We start from the raw sequence: 16,383 nt of genomic DNA on the forward strand, positions 1-16,383 counted from the left end.
ATTGTGACCCTTGGGCCACACCTGGGCTCCACCGGAGCAACCCACAGGTGGGGACATCGGGGACCCCTCCTGCCCCTGCAGACCCAGGACAGGGATTCCTGGGGGCCAGGGGGCACATGGAGGGCACTGGGATAGATGAGGAGTCCTGGCTGGCCCCTGCTCTGGGCAAGGAGGTGGCGGAGCTGACAGCCAGCACAGAGCCCCATTCTGCTGGTTTCTAGAAGGCCAAGGCATCACCACGCCCATGCCTATCTGGGGCACTCATCCTCCCCGGCTGAGGTCCCCCAGTGTCCAGAGGACCCACATTACGAGACACTGAAGGGGGAAACTCCAGCGTGAGAGGTGAGCCGTGCACAGGTGGCCAGCCCGGGAGGACCACAGCAGGGGCCCTAGCGGTTCCAGCTGGCCCAGGCGGGACCCAACGAGTGCCTTCACCGTGTGTCCCCTCCAGGCCCACGCTGGGCCCAGTGGCCCAGTTAGCACAGCCCCACGTTCATCTGGGTCTGCAGCCGTGCCCCATCCCCGGGTTCACGTGGTTTAGTTTGATTACAGATTCGGGTTTTGACAAAGCCTCGGTGTGGGTACTGGTGAGGGCCCAGCACCGCCCAACCCCCCGCACCCTCCAGATGGCTCGGCCCTAACTTACTCATTTGTGCCGCTGAGGCATCAAAAATCAAGTTGCTTTTTCAAAACTTTTGATGTCACAGAACATTTCAAAAGATGTTTCGTAAGACAGTGCTTCGATAAGGACGTCCGGATCAGACCCTGTCTCCCCAAGTCCTCCAAGGACGGTGGCCCCACGCAGGACTTAACGGGAGGCCCAGCCTCTGCTCGCACACTCCAGAGACAGGAAGCTCTGTCACCCCCGCGCATGTGCCCGCTCCCACTTGCCCACCTCCACCCAGGGTCCTCTGCAGCCACGCCAGGAGCACTTTCGGGCGAGGCCTCGTTTAGCTGCAAGCAGCCTGGGGTCCCAGGCCAGGGGCGGGGAGGCAGCAGGGGGGCAGAAGCTGGCCTCGCCACCCCTCGCCTTCCGGCCTGCCCTTCTTCTGGGGTCCCCAGAGGCTCAGTTCCTGGTGTGCTGGCAAACAGACAGATGGGCGACCAACGTAACCCAGCTCCTGGGCGGGCAGCTGCGGTCTGAGGCCCCCGCCCAGTTGGAAACCACAGTGGGAGGGGAGGGGAAGGAAGAGGAGGGGAGGGAGAGCAGAGCGGAGGAGAGGAGAGCGGAGGAGACCTCCATGGGGCCTCGCCGTCGAGTCAGGGTGGCCAAATGCCAGATGCTGGTCACCAGCCTCTTTGTCTTGGTAACAGGCAGGCTGGGCAGGGGCAGGAGGTGGTGGGGGGTGGGGAGGGGTGCTGAGCCGCGTTCCTGGACCTCTGGAACTGTGGTCCCTGCCCTGACCACACCAGCCCTGCAGCCCTGGTGGACATGCACCTGGGGTTCTGGTGGCGGACTCCTAGCAGCAGAAGGATGCCCCGTGAGCAGTGCCTGTCCTCCTGCCGGGCGGCACGGGCCCTAGAGAAGAACTGAGGGCATTGGGTGGCTGGTGAACCGGGCTCGGAGGGGCTTTCCTTGGGGGAGCGGGGCGGGGTCTGGCCTCCCGCTCTGGAAGGTGCTCTCATGGTGGGGGGAGATAGGCAGGCTGAGAAAGGCTGGGGTGGGTCCGTGCCCTGCTCCGCAAATGGAATGATGCAAGGTTCCAGGCCCTTGGAGAAGATGGACAGCGGGTGTGCGTGTTGCAGGGGAGGGGGGATGTGAGTGTGAATGTATGTGTTGGGGTGTCTTGTGTGAGTGTGAGTGTGTCTGTGTGTCTGTGTGTGCGGGGGGTTGTCTGTGTCGGGGAGTGTCTGGGGCAAAGGTCTCACTGAGACCACCCCCCGAAACACCCAGAGGCCCCGCAGCCGATCCTGTCTCCTGTGAGACCCGGAAGCTGGAGGGAGGCTGGCAGGGGGACGGGTCAGTGCCCAGCCCTGCCCCACACGCTGGGTCTGTCCCACCCCCAGCTGCTGGGCCTCGCTATGGCCACCACGGCCGTGCTCACCTACTTCGGGCCTCACTTTGCTGTCATCGGCCACGCGTCCTCAGAGAGGACCCCCTACGAAGCTTTGCACCTCTGGGGTAAGTGAGGCTCTGGGCAGGACAGCCAGTATTGGGGAGGGGGCTTCAGGAGCAAAGGTGGCCGGGGAGGGGCCCCAGGCTGGCATGAGGTCTCCCGAGTGGAGTCGGGCTGGGGCAGGCAGTGGGGTCAGAGGCAGAAAGGGCCACCCGGAAGTCCCAGCTCCACTGGGCAGAGCCTGGGGTCTGCCCAGGTCTCCCGCCCTGGGACCCTGGGGACAGCGTGGGCGTGTCAGGTGGTATCCGGACCCTGTCCTCTGTGTCCAGGAAGGGGTGCTCACCCATGATGAGGCCTTGAGCATCACAGAGATGGCATCCTGTCCCCCCTACCCTGCCCCTGGGGGGCTTGGCCTCCGGAGAGAGCACTGGAGGCCAAGGAGGGCGGCTATGGGGGAAGCCGAGGCTCAGGGGATTGGGGCTGGTGGTCCCAACCCCAGGCCTCCTGGTGGCCGCAGGCCCCATGTTTTTACCCTGAGCCCCGAGCCCCAGACTCCCTAGAGCAGGAAGCCTGGAGCCGGGCCTGGACTGATAAGATTACAGCCACCTGTCAGTAGGGCCTGGGGGCAGGGATGTGGGTTCTAAGATAGCCCCGGGGATGGGGGGACAGGGTGGACAGGAAGCAAGGAGGGAGGGGCAGGGCTGGCATGGAGGCCGGTGGGTGGTGGGAGGTACACCCCTGCCTGACCAGACAAGGCTCATTCAGAGCTCCGCAAAGTCCAGCACCCCAAGTTGACTCTCAGGTTGGATTTCAGAGCTTGCCTCCGTGCACATGGGACCCCTGCCCTGGGCACGCTGACACCCTTCCCTCTCCACTCTCAGCCGTCTCCGCAGGAATCATCCTGGCCGGGCTCCTGACCCTGGGGGCTGTGCTGAGTGCTGCAGCCACTGTGAGAGAGGCCAGGGGCCTCATGGCTGGGGTGAGTTCTCTGTGCCCCCAGCTCCCCCAGATGGGATCTGGCAGGACTGTGAGCTCACGGAGCCTGCCTCTCCCCTGTGTCCCGACAGAAACCGAGGCTCCAGGGATGTGGGCCAGCCAGGACCCGTCCACCCGGAACAGCCAGGGCCCCTCCACCCGGGACAGCCAGGGCCCCTCCACCTGGGACAGCCAGGACCCCTCCTCCCGGGACAGCCAGGACCCCTCCTCCCGGGACAGCCAGGACCCCTCCACCGGGGACAGCCAGGACCCCTCCACCCGGGACAGCCAGGAGCCCTCCACCCGGGACAGCCAGGGCCCCTCCACCCGGGACAGCCAGGAGCCCTCCACCCGGGACGGCCAGGGCCCCTCCACCAGGTGCCTATCTCACTCCCATCATCCACGGGGGCCTTGAAAGGCAGAGCTGACCCTCCCAGGCCTGGGCACTGTTTCAAAGGCCCAGGGAGGGCCTGGTTCTGTGACACTGGAGTCGCTGCGTATGTGGTTTGGGTGAATTCCATCCCCTTACCAGGAAGCCAGGCCCAATCGATCACCTGTAGGCCGGGACTGGGCAGTGGCCCCGAGGCGGCCTGCAGCCAGGCTCCTCCTGAGCAGCACACCCTCCTCTGCATCCACCAGCGGTGGGGTGTCCCCACCCCTCGAGGTCCCACAAGCCTCTGACCTCGCCCCACAGCAGTGGCCCTGTGTTACGCCCATACCTGTTCCTCCATGTGGCCCTATCCTGGTCCCCACCGGCCTGTCCTGATGCTCCACCTGCCAGCCCCATCTCCCCAGGGACCACGGGCCTGCCCGCTCTGGGTTCAAGCCCCTCCTCTCACCTGAACTGGGGCCTCAGCTCCTGGCTGGCGCCCTGTGCTGTCACCTGATGCACACCCCCCCCCCCCCCCCAGAGCCTTCTCAGACTCCCCGAGGCGCGTGAGACCAAGTCCAGCCGCCCTGTGCCTCCACGGGTCCCTCTGGCCTCCCGCTTTCCTGCCCCCAGCCATCTGCTACGGCAAGCCCACCCCTCCCCTGGGAGTGGTTTGTGGGGCTGACAACCCCTGGGAGCTCAGGCCGGGGCTATGTTTCCCCGGGTGGCCTCCGAGGCCGGCAACCCTGGGCTCCCGGAGGGCAGCCTTCCGGGTCTCCAGGGCTGGCGGGGCTCTCGGCCCAGCCTGTGTCAGCAAATGTTGGTTGAATGACTCCTGGGTTGTAAACATCTCCAAGGGCAGGGACAGAGTCACCTCCTGGAGCCGGGCCCCGGCCCTGGGTGTGCTCGGGGAGTAGAGGGGCATCCGGCAGCTCGAGCCCTAGCCAGGACCCCGCAGGGGCGTGGGCAGGGCAGTGCTGCGTGGGCGCACTAAGACCCGGGCCTGTGCAGTCTGGCTGGGGGATGGGGGGAGGGAAGGAGGCCCCAGTGGCAGCTGCACTGTCCTCCCAAAGGGGAGCCCTGAGGCGTGGGGCTTGCCAGAGGGGCTCAGGGCTGGAGGTCAAGGCTGCTGGCGGGGCCAGACCCAGGGGTCCTGGCGAGGCGGCCCGGAGAGGCCAGCGCCGAGGCTGCAGCATCGGCCACCAGGGGGCGCCATGGTGCCGGGCTCAGAGCCCAGGCGGGAAGATGCCAAAGGCTCCTGTTCCCAAGGTTCCTGGCTCGCCGGTTCTCGGCCCAGCCGGTCACCAGGGCCTTCCCCAGCTCCTGACCGCCCCAGCTCTAAACCCTGATCTGGGGGCAGCGGCAGGGAGCACCAGGGTCTCGGTTCCGCGTCCCTCCCTGTTACTTGGGTCGGGCCCCACGGCCGCCCGCCTGCTGCACCCCAACCTCCCACCCTGGGCCCCCAGCCTGGATGGCAAGCCCAGCACGGCCCCGCGGGGTCTGGGAGACCTCACTCCCCTACTGCCCGGCTGAGCCACGGCTGTGTGTGTGTGCATCTCAGTGTGCGTGTTGTGTCTGGCATGTGTCTGGCGTGTCTGGCGTGTCTGGCCCACGTGGAGGGCCGGGGAGCGGAGATCTTTCCCATCCCGATGCTCCCCCGCCGCTTCCTGCCCCCCGCCCACCAGCCTCCTCCCGCACCAGCCTCACACACAGGAAATGAGAGGCTCGCAGGCTCAGAGCAGGGCTGGCAGCAGCGCCGAGGAAGCCATTTTGATTTATTTATGTGTTTTTGTTTGGAATAGGGAGAAAGAAATCGGTGGGGATTGGGCCCGGCCACACCCAGCGCCTCAGCCCCGCAGAGGGCCTGGGGAGCCAGGTGGGCCCATCGCCGCCCAGGACCCTCCATGCAGGCAGACTGGCCGGCGGGAGGGAAGGGAGTGATGCTCGATCTTCTGAGGAATGAGCTGGTTCCTGGAAAATGCTGGTCCCCTGAGCTGGCTCTGGGCCTCCAGCCTGCTAGGCAGTGCTGAGCAATGGCTTCCAGATGGGGAAGGCGGCCCTCGGCCAGCCCGGGGGGAGCGGGGAGGCAGGGAGGAGGGAGACGGGGGAGGAGGCAGCATCTCCGGGCTGTCCTGAGACTGAGGCCTTGCAGACCCCTGGGCAGGCAGGAGGGAACATGGGGTGAAGGCCGGTGGACCGCCCGCCCCTGAGAAGAGCCGGAGGTCCCTGTGTCTGCACTGAGTCTGGGCGCTGGTGGGGTGGCCCACTATTTCCTGGAGCCTGGTGGGTCCCCCCCACCCCCACCCCCGTGTGGACTGTTTCTTCAACCGCATCCAGCCCGGGCAGCGTATGTGTCCATCTGCATCTGGGGTGTCCCTCCATTCCATTCCAGGTGCCACCCTGAGTGCGGCCCCTAGGTTGGGAGAGCCTGGCCACAGCCTGCCCCCGGCCACGGACAGCCCGGGGTGACTGAGGTGGGGCAGTGACACCAGGCCTCCGGACCCACCCCCGGGCCGTGTGGTCAGCAGGCAAATTGACTGTCCAGGGCTCCAGAAGGAGCCTCAGCCCGAGACCCGAATCAGAGGGTCACCAGCACAAAGTGACAAGTCAGACTATGGGTGGGGGGATGTCCCTAAGGCAGCACGTGGGCCAGGGTTCCTAGTCTGGGATGACCCTCTGAAACGACCCACAAAAGAGCTTTGGGGGCATGTGTGCATTTTGCGGGGAAGGGCCGTAAAGTTCATCAGCTTCAGAACCCCCGTGAGAGACGCGCCACCAAAGCCCTGGGGCCCAGGGAGTGGCAGGAGGTGGGGGTGGGGTCGGCTGGGCCACGGGGAGAGAGCAGGGTGGGAGGAAGGGGGTGGGTCTTCTCCGCGGGAGTCACCCCTTCTCGGGGTGTCCTCCTGGCCACGCTCTTGGCCGATCGCCGGCTCTGAACCCCCGGGAGGCATGTTTCAGGAAACAAAAGCACAGCAGCAGTCCCTCCTGCAAAGGCCTTCCCTGTTCAGGGGGGCCGGCAGCCCCTGAGCCACCCCTCCTACCCAGACGTAAAAGGGGTTCGTTTCTTCTCTGGGATCCGAATCTCAGGCTCGGGAAAGCCCTACCTGGCCCTTCCAGGGTCAGTGCCCTTCCCGGCAGCAGCCGCAGAGGGCAGGGGTCTCCCTCATCCTAGGTACTGCCTGCCTGCGTCCCTGGGGCAGGGGCTGTGGCACTGCCATCAAGGCCCTCACGGGAGCTAAAACCAGCAATAGGGGGTCTCCCGAGAAGGGCCAAAAGAATGGATGGGGACCAGTGTGCCCGCCGCCCAAGGTCTCCCCCTTGGGCAGTGGGGAGCCGCCAAGCCACCACCACGGCGCCCGGACTAACGGTCCCTCCTCTGCCCCAGGCCTTTCTGTGCTTTGCCCTGGTGTTCTGCGCCCTGGTGCAGGTGGCCTTCTGGAGATTCCACAACCCCACGCAGGTGAGCGCCCCAGCCCACCCCCAGCCCGCCGGGGAGGGTCCCTCAGGTATGAGAAAGTCAGTTCCGTGCTTCCTCTCACCTGCCGGTCACCAGGGAGACGGGGCGGGTGTGGTGGGACCACTGTGGGGACATTCTCTGCCTGGGGGTGAGGTGGGGATGCAGAGACCAGAAGGCCGGTCCTCTCCTGGGCTGGGGACAGCAGATCCCCAGAGAAGGAGGGGAAGCAGGTACAGGCCTTGGACACCCCCTTCTCACTAAGGGCCCCCTGGGCCCAGAAGATGGGACCTGGGGGGTTGGAGGGAGGCCCCCCAGCTGGCCTGAGGTATTGATTAGTGGGGGTCGGTTCCAGAAAATGCACTGGGGGCTGCTCTCCTGACGGGGGTCGGGCCAGGCAGGGAGAGGCCTTGTGCAGGCGTGGGCGCTGCAGGACAGTGGAGGGGGTGGCCAGGCCTCGTCCATGGGTGACAGCGGCCCTGCAGTCCAGGACCCGAGCTGCCTGGAGGTGGGACTGTTCACGTGATCTTACTCCTTCCATTTTCACTGTGGGCTTTTCCCAGGGACGTGCGTGTCGGTGGTGACCGTGGTAATGGTGGGTGGGGGTCCCCATAGCAGGGGGCTCCTTTGTTTCTTCCTTCCTTCGTCCGTTCGTCCGTCCCTCTGTCCTCTGGGTGCCGCTGGTTCAGCGGGGCTCCGGGGAGGCTCAGGGCTGGGAGGCAGGGAGGCCCCAGCTCTGGGATAACGCGGTCACGCAGGCCCCGGCCCCCAGAGAGCAGGGCTTGAAGACTGCAGGCCACGGGCCTAGGGTGGGCGCTGACCCCAGGGAGCAGGGCAGGACCACAGCTTGGGAGGGACTGCTCCCAAGGGACACAGGGGGCTGGGGCAGCCTGGCCCCCCCGAAATTCTCTCTGAACTCTGGGTCCTGAGACAGAGCTGAGAGCCTGCCTGGGAAATGGGGCTGGCCAAGCTCATGAGCAGAGCTGACCCCGCCCAGACCAGGGCTGGGGTCAAGGCCAGACCCCCTCTGGCCGGGCAGAGGAAATGGGTGCCCAAGAGGCTCGGGGAGAGGGGCAGCGACCCTGGACGGGCTCACGTGTAGGGCCCGGGGACTAGTGGGGGCCAGCTGGCTGAGGAGGGGACACCGGTGGCTCCAGTTGGCCAGTACCAGGCCAGGGCACAGAGCAAGGCTGGCCAACGCCACTGCCCTCCAGCACCCTGTGCCCATGGCCCCCCGACAGGATCAGACTTCTCTCCCCAGCTGAGCTGCGAGCCTGCGGGGCAGCCCCCGGGGCGCCCTTCCCAAAGGGCCCTGTCCCCCCACCGCCGCCCCATCTGCTTCTCAGCATCTGTCCCAGGCCTCAGGCCCCTGCTGCTCCCCGGCTGAGAGGTGCCAGGGAGCAGCCTCCCCCCGTCCGCAGCAATGCACACGACCCAGGCAGCAGAACTCAGGCCTCAGCCTTCACCTGTGAGAGCCCAGCCCCAGGCAAGGCCCCGAGGCAGCCCCCCAAGAAACTGCGGGGCCAGCGGGTAGGGCCACAGAGAGGGACGGGAGAGTCCAGCCCCACAGGCCCCATCCGGCTGGACTCTCTGAGACCCTGATCAATCCTTTCTCCTCTCACTGGGACTCAGTTTCCCTATGCACTCTGTAAGGACCAGCCCAGGGAAACCAAAGCCAGTCCAGCTGGAGTATACCCGGTTTCTGGGCAAAACCCTGTGCAAGCAGGTGACCAGCAATGATTTTTGGCCTGTGTATCAGGAGTCCCAGCGGCCCCGACCCCCTTGTTGCTCAGGCCCCCCAGATGTTCACGCAAGATGCAGAGAGCAGCCAGGTAGGAGGCCGAGCTCGTGCTGTGTGCTTTTAGGTGTGTGATTACCCACTCTGGTCTTACCTGCAGTAATGGGCCTAGTTCCTCCCCGCTGCCTTCTGCCTGCCCCAGTGCTCCCTGGAGTTGGTGAGGCCGTCACCAGACCTTCCAGGGTGGTGGCCATCCCCTTGATCTGCAGATGGAGGGACTCAGGCCCACGGGGGTGGGGGGAGGGCAAGATCACCCAGGCAGAGGCAGAGCAGGAGGGGTCCCCCATCCAGGGCTCTTCGCCCTGACTCAATGCCTTTTTACCCTTCCCTGCCCAAGGGTCACCCCAAAGTGTTCACCACCGCCTTGGCATCATCTGGGGTCACCCAGATGGAAAAAGGGCATTTCCTCTGGCTCTGGAGGGGTCGGAGCCTGGCAAGGCAGCCTCGGCTCTCGGTGACCAGGGAGCGCTGGGCCCGGCTGGTGTTTTGGCCTCACATTTCCCATCCACCGAGAAGCCCGTGCGAGGTCTGGGTCACCACGTGGGTGGTCCCGGCCAAGACAGTTGCCAGGGTGCCCTGGGCCCCTCCTGCAGCTCTCCTGGGGGGAGGCTGCAGCCCATCCTTTCTGCCCTGACACTGTGTGCTTACAGCTCTGAGCCCAGGATTTGCACTTCTGCAGGGGAGGGGCCGTGCAGGGGCCACAGGCCATAATCTGGCTGGGGTCCCCGCTCCGGGAAGGGGAAGGGGCAAAAGCGGATGGCTCCCAGCTGGCCTCTTCCGTGTCCCAGCCCCTGCCGCCATCCCCGACAGAAATCTTCCTGTCTGGTCCGCGCTCCAGCTGTTCTTCAGGGTCCAGCTCTCAGGGTCCTGTCTGACCCCAGTCGGGGTTGGGGCTTCCTCCGTGTTCAGGCCCACGTGGGCTTCAAAGTCTGGGGTCGGCCTCTCACCCGGTGCCCTTAGGATCAGCTAGCCTTCCTGGGCCTCGGTTTCCTCATCTGTAAAAGGAGCATAAGAACCCCGCTGAGGGGGCTGCTGAGTGGTGGGAATGAACCAGTGGGACCCACCTGCACCCCCGAGCCCAGGTCTGTCCTCCATCACTGGGGCCAGTGCAGAGCTGGGCACTGGCCAGGGCACGGGCCCCGAGCAGCAGGGGCAGGACAAGCCACCCGTCCTGTGCCCCCAACCCCGGGAACCTGGGCAGGTGCCTTGGCCTCAGGGCCAACCTGGGCCAGACAGACCCCGGCCCGGCTCCTTCCTTCCACGAGATCCTCCTGGAGGCCCAGGGAGCAGAGAAGCACAAAGGCCAAGCTGTTTGCTCCAGGGGATCTGTTCGCCCCCATTTCTCCCCCTGCACCTCCCCTGAGTGACCCCCTAAGATATCCTGAAACACGGGGTCAAGATGGCCCATCTAGGGCAACCCTACAAATGGGAAACCTGAGGACAAGGAGAGGACAGGGACCGGCCACGACTTCTGGTGGCCCAGAAGCCAGGCCACAGACCCTGGAGGGGGGGCACCTCCCCGCTTCCCCCCGCCACTCACTCCCCCCCCACCCTGGGGCGCTCACTCCCTCGGGGCCCTGGTAGGCGCCCTGAAGCTGGGAGGGCTGGCAATGCAGGGACTGGGTGGCCGTGCTATGAATACAGAGCATGAGGGCTATTAATTATGTTCCTGCAGGAGCCTGAGAGCCACTCTGCCACAGCGCCCTGTCCCCAGACGGGCTGCGGGGCAATGAATTGCCTGGCTCCACTTAATAATTCATGCACGGATTAAGGACAGCAGTGCCGAGGAGCCCCAGAGAAAGGCTGTCTGTCCTCTAGCTCCCGGGTCTGGGCCCCGCCCCTCGAGGCCACTCCCCTCCCCCATAGTCCAGTGGCCACCAGAACCAGACCTGGGGCACAAGGCCCTGGGGTCCAGCTCCCACGGGCCACCCCCTCCGCAGCTATTCTCCCCCCACCCCACCCCTGCAGGTTTAGCAGACAATGGGGAGGCAGAGGTCAATGGCAGGGTTGGAGAGCTGGGCTGGCGGGGACGCCCCAGTCACCTGGTTTGTATTCAGCAGCCCAGGAACTCCCGTCCTGAGGGGTGCCCCCTGGAGCCCTGGGAGATGGGGCTTAAAGATCGGGGCACCCTGGCAGGGAGCACCCAGGTATCAGGGCCCAAGGGCCTCTGAGACCTCCCAGCCCACCCCCAGTTTTCTCATGGAGAAACACAGCCCCCGAACCTGGTGATGGGGGGGCAGACGGTAGAGCACCACCCAGGCACCCAGGCCTCGGGAGAGCCAGCCTGGCCCCCTGATGCCAGGCCCATGGGTCTTGGGCAGGGGCATGGCTTTGCCAGCTCTGCTTCTTCATCTCAAGGAGAAACTCGCGCCCCACTTCTGGGGTCATGGGGAGAGACACGCAGCTCAACCACCAGCGGGTTTGTTCCTCCCGCTCATGTTTCAGTAACAACACCTCCAGAGGGGACGGGGTCTCCCGGGGCCCTAGTGGGCATTGGGGGTGGGGATGGAACCTCGAGGGTGGTCTGAGCCGGCGTCCTTGTCCCGGCCTCCTGCACCACCGACCCCAGGCCAGCTCTGCTAGCCTCCCAGTCCTCAGCAGGACCTCCTCCCACGAGGACGCAGTACAGCCTGGCAGGTCTCCACCCCCATGTCACTTGAGGAAACGAAGGCCAGGAGAGGGCCCCTAGCCAGGCCTCCTGCAGTGGTGGCCGGCCTGGCGCCTGGCCCCCAGCCCAGGATGCTGCCCACCTCCCACTGGGTGGGGAACAAAGCAGTTGGCTGACTCTGTGGGCAAGGTCTCAGCCGGGAGGGTTAATGAGCCCTGGGAGCTATGTTGTTCAGGGTGGAAATCAGTCTGGTTCCTACTGGACAGCACTGGGCAAGACCGCCCCCTGCCCACCTGCCCCCAAGTCCTCCAGGCTGGGAGTGGGGAAGTCTCCCTTCCTTTCTGGAGGGTCGGGGTGACTGGCCAGAGCAGGGCACCCCGGAGCGCCTGTCAGCCTGTCCCCGCTGTCAGCACAGCATGGGGATGGGAAGGGAAAGGAGGCAGGGCGCAGGGTCTCTGAGGTGGGAAAAGAGGCATCAGAGGGCAAGGGAGCTCAGAGGCCTTGCCCATGCCAGAGGCCAGCAACCCCAGTGCAGTCACAGAAGCCTTCCTGGAGGAGGCAAGGTTCCAGTTTGTCTCTGAGGAAATCACTTGGCAAGGGGCGGGCATTTCGGTCTGGAGGCAGCACAAGCAAAGACACAGAAGGGGATGCTTAGCTGGGCAGAGGCGCTGAGGTCTGGGCGAGGTGAAGGCAGAGCCGGCCGCTCCCCTGTTGCTACCGTGCTTCTCCTTCGTCTGCCCACAAGGGGCCTCGTCTGCCCCGGGTGCCCTTGGCCAGCTCTGGGTAGCTGCCTGGGCTTTTCAGAACCTACCGATGGTTCTGGGCAAAGACCTGGAGCATCACTGGGGAGCTGAGCTCCTGGCACGAGGCCACTCCTGGCCGCCTCCCCCCAGGGCCCACCGTTGGCTTTCCCTCCCCACTGCCTGTTTCCAGATCAACAGAAGCAGGTGGACACTTCGGCCAGGGCCTCCTCCCACTGTAAGACAAGAGCTGGGTGGGGGTTGGCCAAGCTCAGGCCTCTGGTTTATCCTGCAGGACCCCCCAGGGGCAAGTGTGGCATTAACGGCCATTCTTGGGGGGAGGTCCCCACAATTGAAGTATGGGGACCCCTGTGACCGGCCACCCAGGGGACCCAGTCTCCACTTACAGGGAGCTCTGCCCGGTGGAAGGAGAAGGAGGGGGCCAGCTGGACATCACTCAGCACCCGAGGTCCAGGGCCCGCCTTCGGGGGGCTCCGTCGGGGGAGGGGCTTCACCAGCACAGGGGCCTTCCTGTGATGCTCTCCGTACAGGTGGAGGACGCTGTGTTGGACGCCTACGATCAGGTGTACGAGCAGGCGGTGAAGAGCTCGTCAGGAATCTGGAGGCAGGAGCTGCTGGCCATCCAGGACATGGTGAGCCTGGTGGGGGAGGCCCCCTCCCTGGGCAGCCCTGGACGGGTCAGCCTCCCCAGGTGAACTGTGATCTAGAAAATGGGCAGAGGTAGCCCCCCAGAGCCAGCCGGCGGGGCGCCAGGTCCCAGGACACAGGTTATCAGTGCCCCTTGGGGGGAGGGGGCGGGGACAGAGAGGTCCTGTCCTCCGTCTGCCCTGGAAGTGCCAGCTACTTCCAGAATTTGCGGGGCCCAGAGCAGAATGCAAGACCCCTTGTCCAAAAGTGATGAAGAATTTCAGGATGGTGACGGCACAGCATTCGGTGGGACCCCAGTGACTGCTAGCCAGGCAGCCCGGAACCCGGCACCCCCTGCAGAGTCAGCAGCCTCGCCCTGAGCCCCGGTCCTGGCCTCTGGGGGGGGGGGTGCCCTTCGTGCCTCAGTTTCCCCATCTGTCCGACAGGGACCCTGGGGTTCTCAGAGCGAACCGCCGCCCTCTTTTGTTCCCGCAGTTTCAGTGCTGTGGTAAGAGCCTCCCCCTCGGCCTCCCGGAGGGCTCGGAGGCTGACCTGTGTCGGGGGCAGGAGGCCGCCAGACAGGTGAGGGGGAAGGGCCTGCAGAGACTCCGGGGGGCTCAGCCCCAGAGCAGGGCCACTCCCACGCCTTGACCCTGGGGGCTGCGCTGGGCTGGGGGGACTTGACGGACGCGGGCCCGGGTCCTCTCCAGGCCCCAGTCACTCCCTCACCCCTTCACACAGTTCCCAGCTTGGGGGCTCCCCACGGCCAGGCACAGTGTCAGGCACTGAGACCGCCCCCCATCGGAAGCCTCTAGAAGGGCGGGGGGGGCGGGTGGGCAGCTCTGCCTGCGTTGGGCGGGGGGCAGGTGTTCGAGGGCCCCTGAAGGCCAGAAGGGCGTTTCCCAGAGGGTCAGCCTAGGCCAGAGTCTGGCCACGAGGGCTTCAGTGACGGAGAGACAGAGGCAGGGACGCTCTTCTTCCAGATGACTGCGGCCTCCCCTCCCCCCACCCCGCCTCCTCGGCTCCCCTCCCCCGCTGTCCGGGAAGCAAACACCCCTATCTCTGGCAAGAGGCTCCTGGCCACCCTCCAAGAAACGGACAGGAGGATGCGAATGGCTGGAGGCCCAGCCAGGGACGGAGCCAGCACAACGCCCTGGGCTCTCGCGCTGGGAGGGACGAGGGCAGAGGAGGGCCCTGCATGCAGGGAAGGGGGTGGGTCGGGAGGCCTGTTCACGCCACCCAGGGAGAGGCCTCAGGTCCCCGTCTGCAAAGTGGGAGCCAAGTCTGGTTTCTTGTACCTTCTGGGGTGGTGGGGGCCACGGGGAGACTGTAAAGGCCTTGTGGGTGGGGACACCTGGGGGAGGGGGCGGGAGGGCGGGGACGTTGTCCTAGATGGTGGTCTGACCCCGGGCTGCCTTCCGAGAGGAAGTGGGACCACGCTGGGGGACCAGACCCGATCAAGGGAATTCATGGACAGATGGACGGACAGTCAGACACCAAGCCGGCCTCCTTTCCCCCGGGCATCCCACCCTTCACAATCGAACCCTGCATGTCCCACAGCACATCCTTCCCCAGCGTGCCCCCAAATGCCAAGTCCTTCCCCAAAACCAAATGCCACCATCAGAGTGGTTCAGAGTTGAGACCGTCACCTCCCATTTCCTTGGAGACAGAGAGCCTCTGTGGATGCCACGTCCTGGAGAGGCCGTGGAAGTTCAGGATGGAGCCAGGACAGCCCGGGAACACCCATGTCCCACCTGGTTAGCCAGTGTCCTCTCCTCACCCAGACTCTGTGTCCCACCCTGGATGGGGTTTGGAGGGGCCCAACACAGGCAGCTCAGGGGACGCCCAGAGGAAGGCACTCACTGGACCCCTGGGGGCCCCATGGTCCCGGCAGAGGTGGGCTCCACTCTGCTTGTTTTTGCCTGTTTTCAATGCCAGTCCCCAGAGCTCGGGGTGGTTTTCCCTGGGATGTGGCGCACCCTGACTTTCCATCTCCCTAGCATTTGTCCTAGGTGGGCGCCGAGGCTCCATGCCTTGGTGAAGGCACCTTGCCCTGGGCTGGGAGGGGTGGTCAGGGGGCCCACGCGTGCTGCCCTCTGCGCAGGACTGCCTGCAGGGGATCAGGAACTTCCTGAGGGTGCACAGGAACATCGCCTCCACCCTGATCAGCCTCGGCCTCGCCTCCATGGTACCCTCTCATCCCCACCCCCGCCCCTTCCCCACCTGCCTGTGCCCCCCTACCTCAGACAGAAGGGCAGGGCTGGGCAGCCCCAGGTCAGATCGTGGGTCTTGGGGACCAGCAAGGCTTGCCCTGCGCAGGGAGCTGGGAGGAGCAGGCCTGTGGGGTGACAGGGCCTCCCTGATTCCCTTCCCTAGACGGCTGGGAACCCTGCACAGCCCAGTGACCTCCTCGGGGGGCGATGAGCCCCCTCCCCTGGAGCTGCTGGTGCAGGTGCCTCCACCTCCCCCAGGTGTACGTGATGCTGCTCAGCGCCTTCCTCTGGTTTGCCATCCGCTCGGGCAAATACACCCTGAGCCCACGGTAGGCCCGCCCGCCCCTCCCCACCTCCCCAAAGGGGTCCTACAGCCCTGCAGCTGGAGGCGGGCAGGCAGAGAGCACTCCTCCCCCCACCCCGCTCCCAAGATCTCTGCCTCTGCCCAGCGAGTGGGACCCCTGGACCACGGGCCAGGCCAATTCTCCAGAGGAGGTGCTTTGGGGGAGGCTGGGCCCACTGACGGCCCCATCCTGGCCGAGACCTGGCCTCACAGCTGCCAACTCCACCGACATCGAGAGACGGCGCTTCTGGGGCCCCCAGCCAGGACCTCCCCTGAGCGGGGAGCAGGGAGGACCCGGTTCCAGCAGCCGAGCAGCAGCACCCCACCATCCCTCAGCGCCCACAGCGTCCCTGCCTGCCACCTCCTTCACTCCCTGACCCAGCCACTCCGCCCTGGCCACCTGGGTGCCGTCCCTGCCCAGGCATCCCGCCTGGCCCCTCTGCATCCTGCAACGGCCTCACGGTCCCTCTGCCCCTCAGGGACCGTGGCTGCCAGCCCCAGGAGCCCCGCTTCTACAGACGCTGCCAGGAGGGGCCCGCCCCTCATCACCCGTCTGAAGCAGATGCTCTCAGGGGCCGTCGGGGTCCAAGCAGTCGCTCGGGTCACCCTCCGCTGCTCCAGGACACCCACCCGCCTACACACAGGAGCAACAGAGACGCTCCGGCCTCGGCCCACACGCGATCCTTACCAGGAGGGGATGAGCTGCTTTCCTCCACATGGTGGTGGGATGGGGAGGGAGGGGACCCCACCAGACAAGCAGCCTCCATGTAAGCAGACGGGGGACCGGGGGTCATTTGCAGACTCTGGGAACAGGCTGGGAGGTGAGTCAGGACAGAGGAAGCAGAGGGCAGCTTGGCTGGGCTCTGCTTTGAGTCTCACAGGGTCAAACCCAGGGGTGGGCTGGGCTGGGCTGGCTGCCCCCGCAGGCTCTGGGGAGGACCCACTCCAGGCTGGGTCAGGCTGTTGCCAGAGTTCGGTTCTGTGCGGCTGTGGGACTGACGTCCCTTCCTTGCCCGCTGTCTGTGGGGCCGCTGTGCTCCCCGAGACCCCTTCCCCTCCGTCCTCAAGTCAGCACGGCAGGTGGGTTCCTGCTCCTGCTGGGAATTCCTCTGACTCTCCCCAGGGCTGGAGGACAGTCTGCTTTCAAAGGCTTACGTGTGTAGATGAGGGCCACCCG

At 65.8% G+C, this 16,383-nt stretch overlaps 1 protein-coding gene across 1 annotated transcript; it reads left to right on the forward strand.

The window, feature by feature from the left end:
• Positions 1–1,241: 1,241 nt before the first annotated feature.
• Positions 1,242–15,977, forward strand: TSPAN32 (tetraspanin 32; the record flags this gene model as incomplete). Its single annotated transcript, XM_079707542.1, has 9 exons — positions 1,242–1,307; positions 2,008–2,122; positions 2,939–3,036; positions 6,788–6,862; positions 12,554–12,655; positions 13,146–13,232; positions 14,755–14,838; positions 15,122–15,192; positions 15,686–15,977. The coding sequence occupies 9 exons, from the start codon at positions 1,242–1,244 to the stop codon at positions 15,975–15,977; spliced, it is 990 nt and encodes a 329-aa protein (XP_079563668.1).
• Between the last annotated feature and the right edge of the window lie 406 nt (positions 15,978–16,383).

Source organism: Hyperoodon ampullatus (assembly GCF_949752795.1).
Source record: "Hyperoodon ampullatus genome assembly, chromosome: 7".
Lineage (NCBI taxonomy): Eukaryota > Metazoa > Chordata > Mammalia > Artiodactyla > Ziphiidae > Hyperoodon > Hyperoodon ampullatus.